This window comes from Tachypleus tridentatus, chromosome 8, assembly GCF_004210375.1.
Source record: "Tachypleus tridentatus isolate NWPU-2018 chromosome 8, ASM421037v1, whole genome shotgun sequence".
Lineage (NCBI taxonomy): Eukaryota > Metazoa > Arthropoda > Merostomata > Xiphosura > Limulidae > Tachypleus > Tachypleus tridentatus.
The window spans coordinates 95,954,400-95,967,744 of record NC_134832.1 but is presented as its reverse complement, the minus strand read 5'-3'; the positions used below and the strand labels follow the sequence as shown (position 1 = coordinate 95,967,744).

The window sequence follows — 13,345 nt, the reverse complement described above, 5'->3', positions numbered from 1 at the left end:
CCAGATCTTGTACTTTTATAGACAAAAGGAGAGTATTTATCATGTTGTTAACCTTGTTATTTTAATATTAAATAAAGAAATAATGAAAATTTTCTTTTGACAATTTACATTTTTGTAATCTTCAAAATAGATTTTTTTATGGTAAATGTCAAAGTAATTCTCTGTATTTTGTTTTTAAGTGTTTTTTCAGAGACAGAAATTATGTTTTCTTCATTTATTTAAGTCATTATATTGGGATTTTGATCTATGGTAATTTATTAATTTTAAAAATGAAGTTAAATAATGTTTGAGATTCGAAAAGTGGATCACATGAAGGAAAAGTTTAATGTATAGCTTTTGTTTTAGGGCATGCTTTTTGGTTTTCTGTGCTTATTTTTATGCATTATGTATGTTTGAGTAAATGTAATCCTTGGTTTTATTTAGCATTTTGGTTTTCTTTATATTAATAAAGTGATTAACTTTATGTAAAGAAAAAATGTATTGGTGTAGAAGTTGGCATGACTGATGGTTAGGGCATTTGACTCACAACATGCTAGTTATAAGTACAAATCCCCTTTGCTGAACATGCTTGCCCTCATTCTCATTTAGAGTATATTTTATATTTGCTGAGAGCTCTAAACCTCTTCGCAGATTGTTGCTCTTGACCAAATAGAATTCTAACCTAAATGTGGTCTCTCCATCTTGAGGATTTTCAGTGGATTTGCTCTTAGTACTGCACACCTATTCACAATCTTTTTTGGATTTTCTTTGTTCCACAATTCCACGTTTCTGATTCCTAGTTCTTCATCTTTTGACTCCAATAGTCATAGCTCTCATATGGCTCTGAATTTGCCCTTTTCTGCATGTTTCTCCTCCTATTCATTCCCTCTTGTGTGTTCTCATCTTGACACATTACACTCCTTGTCTGGTTATCTTGATGGCACTTCTCTAGCTTTTTCATCCATAGTTTCCTCAGCTTTGTCAGTTGACATTCTGGCTCTTTCTTTCACTACCCCATTTTTTCTCTCTTCCTCTGACCTTACTTGTCCTTTCTTACTTTGGGTGTGTTGCCCCTTTTTGGGATTTCTCTGGCCCATTACCTGTAAATATCTCCCATATTGGTTGGTGTCTTTTTCACTTTATATTAATACTCACATTCTCCAACTGTCTCACTTTCTTGCATTTTAATTTCAAAACTCCCTGGATGGGATCCTTCAGATTAGCAAATTCTAATCTGAATTTGATTCAAAATCCCCTTTAAATTTGTCTCTCATTCTCCTTTTCATCTGGCTTTTTTGTCTCATATGGGGTTTCAACTCTGTCCAGTTGCTATTTTAAACCACCACACCATATTTGAGAAGGGTAAGTATAATTTCTTTTTCAGATACTCTTCTACCTTTATTGGATCCCTTCAAGTGCCTGGGGTTGCCTCCCAGGATGTGTTTATTTCCCAAAATCCACATTGAGCCAAGATAATGATCTGCAGTTATTCTACCAGCATCAGGGAAGTGTCTGCCCACTTCTTTGGCATGTAGTTGTCAGATTTTAAAAATAGAACCATCTCTAGTGAAAAGACATTTCTGGCTACTGTTCCAGTGGGAATCTTGGCACTTTGGTTGTTCTCCCCAACATTAATCTTCCTCCTTTGTTTTGAGTGAAAATCTGAAACCCTTACCACTTGGTGGTTTCTTACTGCTGAGGTACTAGAACAAAGAGAACTCTCCTTGATTGTGCTTAATGCAAGTACAGTGAGAATGGTAGCACTGATGACACTGCCAATGTACTATTGATCACTCCTCATAAATATAACATATAAGTAGAGTGCCCTCCTTCTGTAGCTAGAGCCTGTTATGTAGAGTTGAGGTGAGCACACACTGTACAGTATGATCATACTCCTACCACACTACACATTTGGCTTACTAACAGCTTGTGTGCAAATACTTTAACAATCATGATTTATTTCACTTATCTGTGCAGCACTTTGGGCTTCTTTGCCTCTCCTCCCCATACATTCCAGGTGAAGAGTTTGCTCTTGTCAAGGTGAGCTGTGGTCTTCTACAGGTTTGCCTCTATGTAGCCCCTACCATTAGGTGTCATACTGTGTAGGCCCTTTGAATGCTTTTTTAAAGGAAGCTCATCTAAGTAAATTTTTATACTGTCCTCTCCACCACTTCAGTGTGGGATTCTAGTATTTCCATGTGAATAAGTTAGTTACTGTCTCAGAATTTAACATTTTCCTAATTTGAAAATGTTTTTCCACACACATTCTCACCCGTCTTTCCCACTTACAGTGCACTTTTTTTTCACTTGCCTCCTCAAATAATGAAGGTATCACAAGTGCAAGTGCATATGGCAAGTTTCTGTGTATGGAGGCTGTGTCACCCTCCTATTAATGAAAAGTTTCTTTTGTATGATAATGAAGTCTTCATGCAACAGCACAGTTTATGCTAAACCTTAATTTAGGTAGGAGTTAACTTAAGGCTAGTGGTATGCAAATCTTTTAGGCAGACATGCAAGGAAGGTAGCATTACTGTATATAGAGGTATCAATTGAAAATACATTGTCTGGTGAGGAAAATGTTAACTTTTGAAATTTCAAAGTTGCAAATTCATAGAAATATCACACATAGAAATAAGGTATGTTATTTTGCAGAAGCTAGTAATCTGTGGAAGCTTATCTCAGATTTTAACTAGTTCCACAGTGCTTTTGCCCAAAACATAAAACAAACCAAGTGTGCTGAATTGATTTTGTTAAAATATTTTTGAACTGATTTATTTTATTCCACGTATTTTCAGACGTTGGTAAATCCTTTGAATAGTAAAATCTGAAGGTAAACAGAAGTGTTGAACTAAATAGTCACAATGAAATTGACATTTAAATAGAGAATACATTTTTAAAGTTCATGAACTTGAATTTTGCTTGATTTTTGAATAAAGTTGTTTTGTATTTTATATATCTTCATTCCTGTGTTAATGTCTTGTATTCTGAAAAAACACTAAATATCTCAATGGATTTTGGTAGTTACCCAGTGTCTCTAATCAATGGTTTTATATAATGAGATTGTAAACTTTGAGTAACAGCCTGCCTTCAGAAATGAAAATATTCATCATGTTAACTTATTGTCAACATACTAGTTGACTCACATAATTGGTAACTTGGTGATGAGCCATTATCATTTAACTGTCTTACAACTACTTTTAGTAGACCTGATGCCTGAAACTTAAAATTATGTTACAGTTGTTATCCCTGGTTTTTAATAATAATAGTGAATTTTTATTTTATGTACATTATACATCTATTTATAATGTAAACATTTTTGTAAGTAGTTCATATATATGTTTATATGAACCATTTATATATAAATAACAGAGGAAACTTTTATTTATATTTGTATTCCTGCAACCTTTTTAATTTTTTCAAGGTATGGTATTCTTTTTTACAGGGTGTTCGACATGCTACAAAAGAAATTTTTAAGGATGTTCTCATGTTACACTCTCTTGTAACAAAAAAAGGTTTGTTAGTAATGCCTTTTTGTCACTTGTAACAGATTTTGAAACTTTGTATTGTTTCATTAGAAGCAGTTGAAATTGTTGGGAAGGAACCAAGTAAAATATAGTCCATGATGATTGATTGGCTTTTAATTTCAAGGGATGATAGCCTCTACTTTAATTATTAATCACTTTTGTTCATATGAAAAAAGAATTAACTTATAAGGAAAACAAATTAAAGATTATCTGCTATGTTTATATAATATATCAGTAAGATCATTTCAGTTTATAAGGACAAAGCAAATGCTCATAAATATTATCATTTTTAGGCCTTATATATATCTATACATGAAGATTATTATTATTATTTTTCTTGTGTCAAAATAACAGTTTGTTTTTAAAATGTGGTTTTGAAGATACAGTAGCATATTTAATGGCTGAACATTAAATCTGTTCATAATTCTTTTTGTACAGTTTTGTTAGTCGTATAAAAATATATGAAATATATGTTTGTTAGATCTGTTACATAAAGTAACATAACAGTGAAGTATATTTTCGATATGATAATCTTTGAATATTAGAAATGTCTGATTAGGTAACAATAATAAAAGTATGTGATTGATAGTAGTCAATGTATAAATCAGGCTTGTTAAGAATAATTGGTAAAATAAAACCATCAAAATAAAATTTCCTGTACATGAAAATAAAAGTGTAATTTAAAGACTTTTCATTAGTTAGTGCTACTGTTTTTTGATATGAATATTTATATATATTTTTTTTTTATGGCAATTCTTAATACTCACCTAAAGAAAATATTTTCATATTCATTGTTATTCCTGTTTCGTACTTGTCTTCTTTTGAAACTGTGTTGATGCATTAGAAGAGCTGTTAAGTATCTACTTATGTTGAGGAAACTTTTAGATATAGAGAAGAATTTTTACTAGTGTTCTAACTGGTTTTCTTTTCTTTTTGCAATTACAACTTTGGAAATAAGACACAGATAATATGAAATTTTTATTCATTTTTGTAGAAACACAAAAATTCATGAAATCAACCAAATGAAACAACACTTCATAAACATCGATAATTTTCTTTCAAAAACCATTGAAAGAATTATACATACAAACCTAAATCAACAACAAACAAACAATAATAGATTCAAAGAAACTACAAACTATGAATCCTTACACTACTGAATACCAAATATTAGCAAAAAAATAACCAACTTTTGGATAAATTTACAACAAAATGTAACATTCCAATAAACATTAAATTTATTTAAACACCAGGTACAAAACTAAAATCCATAATATGTCTACACTGACAAACACCACACCAACATAATTTTTAAAATACAATGCAACAACTGCCATGACTTCTATATTGGAGAAACAAGCAGCAAAATGGAAACCAGATTAAAAAAAAAACCTTCACATTTTTCTGAACTCTGCAAATCAAATAAACACAATATAACCATAGAAAACATCTAGATACTAAGTAGAGAAATAAATGTAAACAAATACAAAATCAAAGAAGCCATAATTATACAACAACTCAAACCGAAATTAAACCAATATAAAGAAACACCTTTATACCTGTACTAGTTAATAACCTAACATCTAACTGCAACGCCCATAGAATCTCGTACCTGTTTACACTCTCATCCATAAGACTTGTGCCCAGCAATGAATGGCTAGGTGGGTGGGTTTGGTATTTTATGGTGCAAAGCAACTAGACTATCTGAGTCTCCAGCAATGGTCAATTGCAAACTCTCTCTGTTATCCTGAAGGTCACCTAAGAAGGTCAAAACATTTTTCTGCACATTGTATTAATTAAAATTTTAACACCCATTTCACTGTCTTTGGAATACATTGTTAATTTGTTAAATGAAATAACTTTCCAGTATAACAAGGGAAATAAAATTACACATCCATTTCTTACAGTTGAAGAAAGAAAATGTTATGTCAGAAAGCATTTTTTTACTAAATTAAGACCAGGTGGCTCTCATTTCTTAATTGTATAATATTGTTAAAAAAGTTGTGAAGCAGTCTTTAGAAAGATCAATAATATCAAAATTGCCAACTGTAATAATAGTTAACTTGTAAAGTGTTTCTAGAATATATGTAAACAATTATTTCTTGATTAAAAACAGTGTGAAACTTGCAAGCTCTGTGTAAAATTTGAAGTTTTGTGATGATGTTTTTACAGCCAGATTTGTTGTTGAATTCTTTCTTACTCTAATATTGCTCTACAAGATATTATTTGTCTGTAGACTGATCTATTACAAATATAGAAAGTGATTTAAGCATGTATTTCTTATGATGTTTCCTGCTACAAGATAATAGCTTCATTTGTGATTACATTCATGAGATCAATATGAGACAAACATCACACCTGTTATGTGTGTAATGATTTTTCTACTACTATTTGCTCTTCCAACCAACCTAATGAGCCTTGGTATTGGGCAAAAGGCCCCATCACTACTTTATGTAGCAAATATAGTGTGGTTGATGTGTTATTACATTTTTCTTTGCTCTCACTTATAAGTTGGAATTCCTAAGGTAGTGATGCTGTGAGCAGTTGACCCATTCTGAGATTAAAAATTATTTTGACTAACTCTTTAATTTTTCCTTATCTTATGAATGATGAGTATATTGGAGTAAAATAAGTAAATAACATAAATGATAAACAGTTTGATGTTACAGTAAAATAATTTCATGTTAATAGAAATCATAATCTAATTCTGATGTGTGTTAACTTAAGTGAAATTGATAAAGATTGCAGTTCACCAACTTAATCAAATTCCCATAAAAACATCTATTGTTCAAGCAGTTAATGATATGAATTACATTATGACCATGACTATGTTTGTCATATCTAAGCTGGGCTGATGATCTGTGGTATTGGGTAAAAGGTCTTGTTTGAGCTGGAAGTAGCAGGAATATATATATATATATATTTATATTACATTTTAAATTATCTTTCTTTTTATATAAACAGGTGAAGATTTGTAAAGTTAGACAACTTTGTTTTATGAGATATCTTGTTAACAACTTCATCATTGATTATAAGGTTATTTTCTGTATCTATGACTGCAAACTTAAGATAGATGATTTTACTGAAAAAATCACCATTGTTGAATGAAATATAAAGTGATGTGTAAGTTATGATATGGAATGTCAGTTTTTAGAAAAAAGTAAGAAACAGTGATCTATATGTAATGGTACAGTAAAGGCTTCCAAAAATTAAGGTTTCTAGAGGAAGATTTCTCATTACAAAAAGGAAAATATTTAAAAAAGTTGACTATTTTGTTCATTTATAATTGCAAATTTAATTTTATCATGGTAATTTTTTTTTTATTGGTGTAAAAATTATTTGAACTTTATGTAACCATGTCTTTGTATTATAAATGTATTGGCCACATACCTTAACCATAGTTTTTATTTAAACAAATGTTTAGTAAGAACAGTGGTTTCAAATTGATCCATGAGAATGTTGTAAAGTAGTAAGGAGAGGATTGATCCCATGGTCGATTCTTGAATTTGAGAATAAAATTTATTTACTTGAAAAAAAGGGATACATAAGTTTCTGACAAATTTATATCTTTAGATTCAAATGGGGAAATATGATCCTGAATTAACCTTTCTTCAAAACAGCTAATGGATTATTCATAGTTTGAAGTGAATAAAAATACAATGTACAAAGAAAACACAGTATTATCAAGTGATAGTCTTAAAGACAGGATCGCATCAACACCATATATTGATTCTTTAATGCAGTGTTTATGTTGTGAGAAAAAGAAACAAAATTAATCAGCTGTAAATTTGTCAGAAAGATGGGATGATTAATTTAAACCAGTAAGAATTAGACAATGAGGAATATTTTTCTCTATGATTTTAGCTAATGCATGAAACTGTAGAGTAATAAAATTAGATAGAAATAATTTTGTAATGTGGTTAGGGTTAAGGTTGTACAATGTAAAAGTGTTTCTAACTTTTTCATGACAAGAGTTAGTGGTGTTCTTATTAAACAAATCATATAAACCATGCATTATCAAATTGTTCATCCATACATTATAATGTCTGTTGTTTATGATAGTAATTTGGTTTCCTTTGTCACTTATGGTTGTGACAATGTGTTTATTTTATCTGAGAGTCGTAACGTCAAGGATTATGCTGTATGTTGTGACATTGCATTTACCGTGTGATTGATGACACTTTTCAATGACAAAAACATGTTGATGAATGCTACTGTACTTTACAGTAAACATTCTAATATGATATTAATTTTAGATTATCTTTTCCGGAAACTTACATATATATAAACTTACACATCTTTATATATACACTCTCTTGATAAAAGTTTGAGTTAGTTTTGTTATTACAGTTGTAAGCTTTTATGTTTCCACACACAAAGGGATCAGTTGAAATAAAGTGTTTTTGAAATTTAACGAATTTAATAGCAAGTTGGTTAATACTGGTGTTTTTGAAATGTTAAATAATATGGCTCTTCATGTTTTCTAACAGTTGATATTATCTAACTTGTTGACAAAAACACTTAATAATATAATTTATAATTTTTATTTTAGAATCAACTTCAAATGAATTTTTGCGTGATGTCACAGTGTCTGCACTTAAAATGCCAGCACATAGACAAGGTAAATATGGCACTCTGAGTTGTGTTGTAGAACAGATAGGCTGTAAAAAGATTTTGCACTTCTGTCCTTCACTTTCTGAAGACTTGTTTGAAGCTTTAACAGAAGCCAATCTTGCATGTCATGTAAGTAGTCTTTGAATTGTTTTGTTCATTCTCACATTTTATGTTTATTTATACAGTGGAAGCCCTCCAAGCGGCCACCCCTTGAAAGTGATCATTCAATCACAGTCCCTTTTTTGTTTACATAATCCCTAATTATGTACAGTGGAACCCTCTAATCAGGCCAGTTTGTCTCAGTCCCAAAGGTGACTGCTTTAGAGGGGTTCCACTGTAGTTATTTTCTGCACTGTGTAAAATAGTTTTTCATGTCATGAACATTTTTTTGAAAATGTGAATAACCTGTACTTAAAATTCCATCATCATCTATTACTGCTGGCCATTACAGGTTACAATTCTGTGTTGTTTTTGAGACACTCAAGTAGTTACTTGCTACTAAGCCATTACTGACCTGTATAATGAGTCAGTATTGGTCAACATCAGCTGGTCATGTATGGTGAGTCAGTACTGGCCAGCATGAGGTAATTATGTGTGGTGAACTGGTAAATGTTAGCATGAGCTGGTTATGTGTAGTGAAGCAGTAATGGTCAGCATGAGCTGATTATATATGGTAAGCCAGTATTAGGTTTAAATTTCTCATTTATACATTAGTTGTATGGTTTTCACCAATAGGAGTGTAACATACCCTCCTAGTGCAGTTGACTATATCTCTGTACTATAGACTACAGTAATCATTCTTGATTTGGCACTCAAGTGTGAAAATGTGTTTTGTTTTTGCTCATTAGCCTTTTGGATAGAGGCATTTTTCAGTGAAAGTATCTCCAAAGGCATTCTTTCTCAAGTATCAGCAACTACCAATTTGTCTAATATGAAACAAGTACATTGATACTGGCTTTGTCTTTTGTCTGTTGGGAGAGGTGACGACTTTTATGTAAATGGTTTTCAAGTCTTTCATGTCATCATAGCTTTCTTTTATCACTAACACACCTCAACTTAGTTTTTGTTTCTGTTGGAAGAACTTTTGCTGATTTTCCCCCACTTATCTTTGCTCCACATTATTCCTACCTATATTTTCTTGATTCTACCTCAGCTGTTATTCATAATTTCATGTTTAAGTTTTGCAAGTATGTTTTTTACATATTATTTTTCCCACTACATTGGGGTATACATGCTTCATTTTCCTTTCTTTGTTATCTCATCTGGAGTTAGAGGTTCAAATCCCCTATCTTTTGTTTGTGTTTCTTAGACTTTTATGTCTTTTGTCTCACACACACTACCCTTTTGTTTGTGTTTCTTAGACTTTCATGTCTTTTGTCTTACACACACTACCATTTTGTTTGTGTTTCTTAGAATTTCATGTCTTTTGTCTAACACACACTACCCTTTTGTTTGTGTTTCTTAGACTTTCATGTCTTTTGTCTCACACACACTACCCTTTTTTTGTGTTTCTTAGACTTTCATGTCTTTTGTCTTACACAATACTCTTGTTTGTGTTTCTCAGACTTTCATGTCTTTTGTCTTATACACCCTACCCTTTTGTTTGTGTTTCTTAGGCTTTCATGTCTTTTGTCTTACACACACTACCCTTTTGTTTGTGTTTCTTAGACTTTCGTGTCTTTTGTCTTACACACACTACCCTTTTATTTGTGTTTCTTAGACTTTCATGTCTTTTGTCTTACACACACACACACTACCCTTTTGTTTGTGTTTCTCAGACTTTCAGACTTTTACCACCTACCATTTTTTTCCCATCCATTCTTCACATACAAAATTCGACAAAGCTTAGCAATCTATGGCAAATGGGCAAATAAATGTAAAGTTTATAAGTAGAATAAAAATCATAGTTTTCAATATTTCTTTGTTTACTGATTTATGTTTCAAGAAAAATATCTGAAATTGAAGACCTTATACTGTGTATATATACATGTAATGTATTATAACTGATGTGTGACTGTATTTTACAAAATACTGTTCCACTAAAACAAAGTCACGATGTAACTTTGTAAAGGTCAGCTTTATATTTTTGGATATGGTAACATGAATGCATGTGTATCATATCATTGCAACTTCTGTAATGGTAGCTAGGTACTGCTGAAGGGTCAATAACATAACAATAACAAATGTATATAAATGTATAGTATTATGAGATTTAAGCTATTTAGACTAAACATTTGTGGTTTTGTGTTATAATTTACATTCATTCTAGAACAAAAGGCATAAATTATTTTTGTTTTACTCTGATTATTTATTTGCTCTGAGCATTTATTACTGAAACAACATGTTCTTTTTAAGGTCTATGTGTGTACTGGAGATATGCATAATATTAGTAATTTTTGTCATATTTGTTTTTAATTGCACTTTAGGTAGGATAGTGGGTTTTTATAGATTAAGAAAAAAAACTTGGGGTCATTATTTGGAGCATCTCTTGTTTTGCTGCATGAGTGATTTTTAGTAAAGAAATACCAGTTTTGTTGATGTTTTTGAAAACATTCATAATGGTATGATCAACTTTCACGATAACATTGAGAAAACCCATGTTTCTATCCAAGTGATTTGTTGGAATATTGTGTACCATTTAAAATGGAAAGAAACTCTATTTTTGTCTTAGCATACAATTTTTGCACAAAGCATTTTGAAATAATACAAATCATTCATGGTTTTCAAATCAATGTAAACTTTGTTTTTCACAGAAGGTAGACTTATATGCAGTCATGAATTTTATTATGCTTAAATTCAAGCAAAATGAAATAAAAAATATGAAAGCAGTGAAGTTTTTTCATTTTCTCTGAAACCTGTATTTCTAAGATGTTTAGTTGTTGTTTTTTTACAGTAATGAAATCATCAAATTGACCTATTTTACTAAAAAAAAAGAAAAAGAAAGATGTGAGTAAGACATCCTCATAGTAATATACTTTTTTTAGGTTACAGAACTTATAAATAAACTTTGTAGAAGCCACATGGAAGAGTCTGGTTCATCTTGGAGATCTGTTTGGTTAAAACCATTAGTTGCTACTTTTTTGAAAGGCAACAAGACTCAAATGACAGCTATTTCTACTGTAAGTTATTTACTAATCAATGTTTTATGTTGAGAAACAACTTGTTTTGATGGCATTGTTTTTAATATGTTGATGTAACATAAATTATTGTAATTTTTAACACAAAAAGATGATGTGACACCTCAAAGAAAGTTTAACTAATAGCTGTTAAGTTAAACATGATATGCTGTGTGTGTGTGTGTGTGTATATAATAATTTAATGCCAGCAGGAGTGAAATACAGAGGAAGTCAGACATTTAATTACTCATCTCTCAACACTTGTTTTGATTTTCCATAATGCTTAACTAGTTTAACTTTGGCATTTTGGATTTTGCTAGATAAGACGGGATACCCTCAACATTATTTTTGAGTGCTATTACCACAAGCTTTAATCTATTATGACTACAGATGATTCATGAGGAGTGGAAATGCATTAAGTTATTTTTAATTCTTTATTAATTAATAATGCTCATTTAAATTACCTATTAACAATAATTGTAATTGATAGGTATTGAGCTATTTACCTATTTAATTTTTAAGCAATCTTGAAACAAAAAATATCTTATTTGGTAGCTTATTACTCACACATGTATTTAGTTGTTGTTTTTTTTTCTGAGAGTAATATTGAATTATACAGTTCTAACTATTTTGTAACTCTGACAAGATAGCTACAGAAGTTTTTGTTCTACAGTGTTGGCCTTTATAGGCAAACCACAACATACATGACTGCTTTGAATAGAGCAAAAATGTCTGCATGAATATGTATTTTTAATTATCAAAATATGTATATCATATTTATGCATCATAGTACTGGGAAATGGATGTAGATTCATGTTCTACTAAAAATGTGAAGATTTTGAGAAGATAAGTTAATTACCTGTCACTTTGGAGCTATTGCAGTAGATATTCACCATGGGGAAGTGCTGGGACTGGATATGTTATGGTTGTATGAAGATTGTTGAAATATATATTCATAACTGTTTTTGTGACCATTAGTGAAGTTCATTTTATTGGAGAATAGTGCATAAGTATGCATTACATTAAAGGAAAGTAATAAATTAAAAATCAAAACAGCATTTTACAGATACATACAGTCTATGTATAGCAGACATTGTGTCTAGTCTAGTGCTGTTTGTTGTTTTGCTTGTGATACAGCATAAAACACTTCTTGGACACAGATGTGGTCTGTCTATGCATCCTATGTAAACATAACTGGAATGATGATATTTTCTAGGTCCACTGCATTACACACAGTCTTGGTTCTTTTTTCATAGTCCCCAAGACATCTAGCTTCAATCACCCTCTTCACTTCATTTCCTTTCTTTCCATATTTTGAAATCCCTTGCAGATAGTTTATAAGGTCACTACTGTAGCTTTGTTTGTGAGGTCATAAATAAAGTTTTGTTTGAAAACTTGCTGACTCACTTTCTTTGTCTGATTTGGCTGGAATAAACTGTACAGGATGTGGTAATTTACTTGAATTACTTTGATAATCCAGTGGTTTACTTTCTTCTATCACTTCTGTGTTTTGCAGTTGTGCATACATTAATATCTCACTACCTGGTCCATGTGATTTCAGCTATTCAGATGACTGCTTGTTGTAGTCATCTCTGTACAAAACCCACAGTATTTTGTTTCCTGAGTCCAAAAAAAAAGATTCAACTCCTGATGGCCAAGTTTTAGGCTATTCGCTTCTTCAGAAACTTTAACATGGTTGATGTTAAGTGTGCCAGTGTAATTGAAGCTATGTGTGTACAGAAAGTCTACATAGCTGCTGAAGTGTAGTACCCTGTTGGCAAACAAATAGTATTCTGGCTGTAGGGGCTGCAGAAGAGTGTCAAATACTTTGACAACATGAACAGAGTTGGTGTCAAGATCAGGATTGTATGCTATGTTTTTTCCAGAATGTCTGTTTAAACCAACAGTGTAGGCCATCAGCATGGCTTCCAAAACCATCTTTAAGAAAAACTAAGGCACAGGTGTTGATTAAAGTCATTTTAGAAGAATTACCAAGTGTGCATGTGATCAAGTGAGTTTGTTGTGATTTTAGTTCCTTTAACCCTTTTTTTTATTATTAAAACAGATATAGTTTTCCAGATGTGGATAGAAACATTTGAACATTTTATCAAC

At 31.2% G+C, this 13,345-nt stretch overlaps 1 protein-coding gene across 7 annotated transcripts in view; it reads left to right on the top strand.

Annotated features, from left to right (window-relative positions):
• The window catches only part of LOC143222992 (tRNA (32-2'-O)-methyltransferase regulator THADA-like), a 200,513-nt gene that overhangs the window by 75,038 nt on the left and 112,130 nt on the right, over positions 1 to 13,345 (top strand). For 6 of the 7 annotated variants that reach the window (XR_013012601.1, XR_013012602.1, XM_076450319.1 and 3 more), the window contains 3 exons: positions 3,422 to 3,491; positions 8,056 to 8,246; positions 11,102 to 11,236. Coding sequence is in view for 5 of the 7 variants with exons in the window: in XM_076450319.1 (XP_076306434.1) it covers positions 3,422 to 3,491; positions 8,056 to 8,246; positions 11,102 to 11,236 (396 nt within the window). In the remaining 2 variants the exon portion in view is untranslated. The remainder of the gene's footprint in view (positions 1 to 3,421; positions 3,492 to 8,055; positions 8,247 to 11,101; positions 11,237 to 13,345) is intronic. The other variant, XM_076450318.1, reaches the window with a different exon arrangement.